General features: G+C 52.8%; 1 protein-coding gene across 1 annotated transcript in view; it reads left to right on the top strand.

Moving 5' to 3' along the window:
• CCDC69 (coiled-coil domain containing 69) overlaps positions 1-5,202 on the top strand; it is a 48,085-nt gene extending 42,883 nt beyond the window's left edge. Inside the window, exons 6-10 of the mRNA XM_024750276.1 lie at positions 1,123-1,196; positions 2,105-2,206; positions 2,692-2,811; positions 3,722-3,819; positions 4,791-5,202. Of these exons, the coding sequence (XP_024606044.1) occupies positions 1,123-1,196; positions 2,105-2,206; positions 2,692-2,811; positions 3,722-3,819; positions 4,791-4,968 (572 nt within the window). The 3' untranslated portion in view covers positions 4,969-5,202. The remainder of the gene's footprint in view (positions 1-1,122; positions 1,197-2,104; positions 2,207-2,691; positions 2,812-3,721; positions 3,820-4,790) is intronic.
• Positions 5,203-6,716: the final 1,514 nt, after the last annotated feature.

Below are 6,716 nucleotides of genomic sequence, written 5' to 3'. Positions count from 1 at the left end.
GGGGCACGAACCCGTGTCCCCCGCATCGGCAGGTGGACTCCCAACCACTGCGCCACCAGGGAAACCCCTGTCCTGGTTTTATAGCTAAATTCAGTAGACTGCATGGAGTGTGCTTCCTCCATCTTACCTGGAAACAAACCTGTCTTGATAGGCCAATTAATTAAGCCCATAATTTATGAAAATTAAGCCTGTGGTTTTTATATAGCTGATCTTATCCATTTTTGACAGCTCGATCACATTTATGTTACTGAACATTCTTTTCCTTGTGTCACTGCCCACTGTGACACAGGCCCCTTATATACCTGGGCCTTTGGCTGTACTACACTTTCCTGTTGTCTGTCCTATTTCCCATCCCACCCAGTGACTAGTCATTTCCCTCTTATCTTCTTTCAGCCAAGAGAAGGTTGGAATTTTCCAAAAGGAACTTTGTAGAGGAGGCAGGATGAAAAGTAAACTCTGTGAATTTGGAGAGTGATAAGTCCAGCTCTGCACAGCACTGCCCAGCCTGGAGAGAGCCCTTGCATGTCCTTTTCTCACCCCTTAGAGACAACTAGGCCAGGCTTATTTTGACCCATTTCACAACTGAGTCAACAGGAGTTTTAGGTATTTCAAGTGATCTCCTCCAGGTTTCTCAGTTTTAGAGAAGCAGAATTAGGACCAGGTAGATTTCCTGGCCCCACATCTAATGTACTTACTGTAGTTTTGTGCCACAGTTTGACAACAAATGAGTCAATGATTTTGTGATTTGGCTAACCCGACTTATAGAACATTGGCCCTGTGCATTTTCCACAGCATGCTGTGGCCTGAGATTAACAGCCTGCCCCAGATCTTTGGATCTTCCCCTCAGCCAGGTGTGGGTGGCACCCACAATCTGGTAGGGTTCACAGTTCTTCCCAGGATCTCATTTGTTTCCCCTTCCATGAGCTTCTATTAAATATCTACTATAGTTCTGGTACATCCCCAAGCCCATGAGATAGGAGGAGGAATAAAAGCATCCTCAGACTCCTGGTCCCCATGATCCCAGGGGGTCACCTGGGCTCTCTGAAGCTCAAGGGGCCTGTCGGACAGCTTTAGGGTGAAGTGTCAGGGATCTGAGCTCACAGTGGTCTCCTTTCCCTCCAGTCCTCCAGGCCTCCCATGAGCAGGATAAAGAAGCCCTTACCCACTCCTTCCAGGAGGCCAAGGCGGCCCTGCAGGTGAGACGGGTTGGGCCATGTCAGTCTCTGTGATGTGGCCACCACACTATTATATTAGCTCAGGAGGACTTGGTCTGAGATAAGGGTTGGCCTGTTTTTCAAGGACCGCTGGGAGCATCTTGGAGACTTCATGGGCCTGGTACCACAGTGTGATTAGAGCGATGGGTGGATGCACAGGGACCTGTGGAAGCAGGAGAGGAGGTGTCCGACCCAATCTGGCTGGTCAGGGACTTCCAAGAGGGATTGAGATCTAAGCTGGAGTCTGAGGGTGGGTTAGGATTTTTCAGATGAAGAAGGGTAGGAAGAGTGCCTTCAGTAGGAAAAATAAAATAAAAAGTGTTTAAAGCCATGGAGGAAAGGGAAAAAATATAGAGTACCTGTGGAACTGAAACAAGTCCAAGATGACTGGGTATAGAGTATAAGTGGGAGATAGCTGAGGCCAGAGAGGGAGGCGAGGACCAAAAGGTGGGAGTCTGTGAGCCATAGTAAGGGGGTGCACTACCCTAAAGGCAATGGGCAAGGTTCGGGTGGAAGAAACCCTTGGCAGGGGAGCAGTATGGAGACAGGAATGCACCTGGCAGCTGGAAGAGTGATGTGATGTTGGCTGCAGGAGAAGGCGTGTAGAGGGAGCAGTGAGAGAAGAGAAAGGGCAAGGACACCGAGGCCGGTTTGCGTGTATTTTGAATGCCAGACTACCACCGGCCTTGAATACCCTGACATCGTCCCCAAGGGCATGGAGAGGTGGGGCTGTGTGTTTCGGGCAGTGGTTGAAGTAGCTAGAGCCTGCACTGTCGGGCAGAGCAACAGACTGAAGAACCCAATACTGACCCCTCTCTGTGGGGTGGAGAAGTCCACCTCCAGCCTTATGGGCCAGGGTTTCATCATCTCCATCCCACTCCCTTCTCCAGGAGACCACTGACAGACTGACCGCACAGCTGGAGGCCTTCCAGGCCAAGGTGAAGAGGGTAGAGGAGTCCATCCTAAGCCAAGACTACAAGAAGCACATCCAGGTAGGCAGCAGTTCACCCGCAGCTTCTCCTTCCATCTCCAGGGTGGTCCAGGTCTGGGCAACAGGAAAGGCCAGTCCCTCTTCAAGGACAGGGCTCAGACCTGACACTCTTTCCTTCACAAGGGTCTGGAAGAAACAGTGTCCCCATGTCACTGAGGGGGAAGGTAAAGTTCAGAGAGAGGCATATGGGATGGTCAAGTGCTCAGGCTCTGGACACAGAACTAGGTGCAAAGAGCAAACCTACCACTTAGCACAAGCGACTTGACGTCTGTGAACCATGGTGTCCCCATCTGTGATGGTGTGAGCACAACATGCACTATTGAATAGAGTGAGATAAAGCGCATTAAGCACTTTCCATGGGCCAGGAGAGGGAGGTGACTTGTGAGAGTCAGAGCTGGGGGCAGAGTGGGTAGGAGGGAGGCCGCCCGTGCCCCGCTGCCCCCTCTGCCGGATGGTCTGCTGAGATCGCTCTGTGCTCCTGTCTAGGAGTACGGGAGCCCCAGCCAGTTCTGGGAGCAGGAGCTGGAGAGCTTACACTTCGTCATCGAGATGAAGAACGAGCGAATCCACGAGCTAGACAAGCGGCTCATCCTCATGGAGACAGTGGTCCGTGGCTGGCAGCGGCTGGTGGGGGATGGTAGCGGGGGCAGCTCATGCTTCTACTTTCTGGGCACTTACTCTGTCAGGTGTGTAGAGGGAAGGCACTTTGAGGAGGGCCCAGCCTGGTCCATACCAGCTGTGACCTGCCACCTGTGCTGGCCCTTGAGCCGCTGAGGCTGGTCTGGGTCCAACAGTGCCTCCTTGTCATCCGGGTCCTATACATTTCTTGACTGCTCATGTTGCTGTCACTTGGGTGACGCTGGGCAGGTAGCCGGGCTAATCAGGAGGGGCTGGCAGATGTCACAGGTCGGGCAGGGGCTGAGGAAGGAGTCAAGGCTGAAAAAAAAAAGTCAGACAGATTTGGAAAGCCAGAGTCAGCAAGGACAGGCCTGGGCAGTGGTGGGCATTGGGGACACAGGTGGCTTTGTCTCCAGGAGAAGGGAGGCCTTGGGAACCTAGGGTTGAATCCAAACGGATTATGTTACGTTGTCCTGGAAGAAGTTCCCTGTCCTCTTGTGTGGCGAACAACCTAAATTTTAAATCAGACCATCTCAGAGCTTCCCTATAAATTTTTTTCAACCATTTCTGTGGAATAGCATAACAGGTACACTTACATTTTTATACATTAGATACTTCTGACTTTTGGAGAACCAAAATACTCTTGTGAACTGATGGAGATTTTAAATAGTAGTGGCGCTCTTCCTTTTTTAATACTCATCTGGCAAAGTGAAAAGCTGGCAGTCCTGTGTTCATGCCTTAGCTGCATTGTTCCAAGTAATCTTACTGCTTCACGAAATGTGACATTTGGTCTCAAGTAAATCAGTGTTTTCAGTGAGCACAGATAAGAGGGAGGTGACAGCACACATTGTGTTGAGTGAGGTTGGTGGCTTTCTGAGCTCGCTCTTATTTGTCACAGAAAGAAAAAAACCTGCTGTTGGAGGAGAAAATCACCACCCTGCAGCAGGAGAACGAGGACCTCCATGCCCGAGGCCGCAACCAGATGGCTGTGTCCAGGTAGCTGCTCCCACCCACCCTCCTCCCATCCCCACCGCTTCTTTTGTGAACTTCCAGTTGGGAGAGTCTCCAAGAGGCCCTGGGAATGGATTGACGTGGGCCCAGGCCGGTCTGGGGAATGCGGCTTCTCTTTGCTTGGGGGTCAGCAAAGGGAAATCCCACAGGACCGGCTCTGCCCGGAAACAGAAGTCACAGGGCTGATTAATATCTGTTTGTCTCCATCCTGGCTAAGTGGGCTTCATGGGAAAGCCCAATCCAGGAAGAAGGAACAGGAAGCGTAGGGTTCAAGAGGCCAAATGAATGAATGAATCGGTTGTAAGGGATCCGTAAATAAGAGCTAAGATCATGTGTCACATGTAATTTGTTGACTACACATTATCTCATCTAATCCTCATAATTACTCTAACAGCCAGTCCTGTTATCGTTCCCATTTTACAAATTCACCGAGAGTGAATACCTTGTCCAGATTTACACGTCTCAGTGGTGGAGCAGATCTGAACCCAGAGCTGTCTGCTAAACTTCAGACAAGCCTAGAATGGGACACTAGGGCCGTCTGTTCAGTTCCCCCAACTGGTTCAGAGGCTGAGAAAAGGCCAGGGTGGGAGTGGGGCTTGCGGGGGGCAGTGTCTGAGGGCCACACTCCTTGGTCAACAGCTTTTTTTTTCAACAGACCAACAAATTACATCCGACACGTGATCTTAGTTCTAATTTACGGATCCCTTACAACTGATTCATTCATTCATCGGGCCTCTTGAACCCTAAGCTTCCTTTTCTTCTTCCTGGATTGGGCTTTCCCATGGAGCCCACTTAGCCAGGATGGAGACAAACAGAGTTGCCTTTTGGGACAGGCAGACGGGGCGGTGGGCCCCCCGGGGAAGGCTTCCTGGAGAAGTGGGCTGGTCACCGCAGTTGATGGAGACCCCAAGGGGCGGTTCCCCGCAGGCAACCCTGGGCTCTGTCTGTGTCCACAGGCAGCTCTCTGAGGACCTGCTTCTCGCCCGAGAGGCCCTGGAGAAGGAGTCGCAGTTGCGCCGGCAGCTCCAGCAGGAGAAGGAGCAGCTGCTGTACCGGGTCCTCGGGGCCGACGCCTCCCCCGCCTTCCCGCTGGCCTCTCTCACCCCCACTGAGGTCTCCTACCTCGCCACATAGCGCCTGGACCGCCGGGATGCTGTGGTCACAGCTTTCTCTTGAGGACTTGGCAGAGAAAACAGCAGGGGCCTCTTGTCCCTAGGAGGGGACAAGGGTGGGAGTGAGATGGGGAGCCAGGATGTGCGGCCAGTCAGCCCTGGGGGCTTGGGCCGCGTAGACTCACCCTCGGGGCTTCGGAGGCCCCTCAAGTTGGCGCAGGGGACAAGCAAGAAGAGCCCTTTCCTCCCTCCCCTTCTGTCTGTTCAGATCGGGGGGTTCTGAGGCCTTCCCCAGGGGCAGCCATGCCATATTGGTCATCTGACCAAGAGGAGACAACCCACTGGTCCTCACTTCCCGCAGCCATCCCCCCAAGCCCCACTCCCGCCCCGGGCCTTTTCTCAGCCTCTGAACCGGTTGGGGGAACTGAACAGATGGCCCTAGTGTCCCATTCTAGGCTTGTCTGAAGTTTAGACTAGGGGCTGGGGGGCAGGGGAGGACAGGGGCCACATGCTGTGAATCAAACTGGGGAGGGTGAGTGGCTGGGAGGGGGGCACTAGAGGCCCTGCCGACTGGGCAGTGAATCGGGCATGGCACCGGTCCCAGGCCCAGAATCCGGTCAGTCTAGGGGTTACCGGCAGAGCTGCTGCTCCTGGACCGGGCAAGGCTCACTGCCCTGCACTCCCGGTCCCTCGGCCTCAGTGCCATCAGGACACGGGGGCCACCTAGTGGATCTAAGTACCCTGGACAGCCAGAGCTGGAACCTCATTCCTGTACTGATGAGGAAACCAAGGCGGGGGGTGGACCAGCAGAGCCAGGACTAGGGCCTCACCTGTCATCCAGGTTTCACCTTATCATACTTTTTCTTCCTCCCCAGGCTCTGGGAGGTCATGTCTGAGACTTGGTCTTTCTCCTCCTTGCTCTGACTGCCCCCCACCCTTACCAGTGCTCTCTTTCATTCCTGCTCTCCACTTAATTCCTTCTACCACCCCTGACCCCAGGCCCACGGATCCTAGCCCTCAGCTTCCCCGTCAGTGCAAAGGGGTGGCTCGAATAACTAACCCCAGCAGGCCTGTCCAATCCTGACTGTCTGTGGATTCAAGATTCTTCTCAGGAAGTGTTGGGTCATCTGGAACCAATAACAATCCCACCCCTGTATAAGCATTTTAATTATAAGCATTTTAATTAAATGCTTTCATACACACCTCTCTCCTTGATCTGCAAAAGATCCTCAAAGCAGGTTCTTACCCAGCTTTAGCAGAGAGCAAACTGAGATCACAGGAGCCAATGGGCCACGCCTGGGGTCCCCCAGCCCCCCGGACCATCACGTAGGAAAAGTCAACTCACAGGAACTGAGGTTTCCTCTGTCATCCCAGACTGCCTTCTTCATTCCCCCAGATGTGGGCTTCCTCCATTTCTAGTTCTAGGGGTTCAGATGTGACTCTGTTTCTTCAGCCCTGGGCAAACAGGTTTTCCAGGAGCCTTGGGGACAGCTCTGGAGTGAAACACACACATACTTCTTCCTATAACTTTTCCCAAAGGCTGACTAGGATAGGCTAGTTCATTGGACGTTAATGGTCACAACCAAGAAAAGAATGGGTAGCCAAGTAATTTGGGAAACTCTAGGTTCACTCAAGTTAAACAGCTCTGCAAACCGCAGGATTTCTCAGAGCCTTTAAGATGCTAACATGCACTGCAAACTCCCAAGGAGGAAGCAAAGCGTCCAGCATCTCCTAAACATCTTTGACCAAGTTTCTCCCCCAACCTGAGCA

This window comes from Neophocaena asiaeorientalis, unplaced genomic scaffold (assembly GCF_003031525.2).
Source record: "Neophocaena asiaeorientalis asiaeorientalis breed wild unplaced genomic scaffold, Neophocaena_asiaeorientalis_V1.1 scaffold548, whole genome shotgun sequence".
Classification (NCBI taxonomy): domain Eukaryota; kingdom Metazoa; phylum Chordata; class Mammalia; order Artiodactyla; family Phocoenidae; genus Neophocaena; species Neophocaena asiaeorientalis.
Note: the sequence above shows the minus strand (reverse complement) of the source record. Positions and strands in the feature narration are given on the sequence as shown.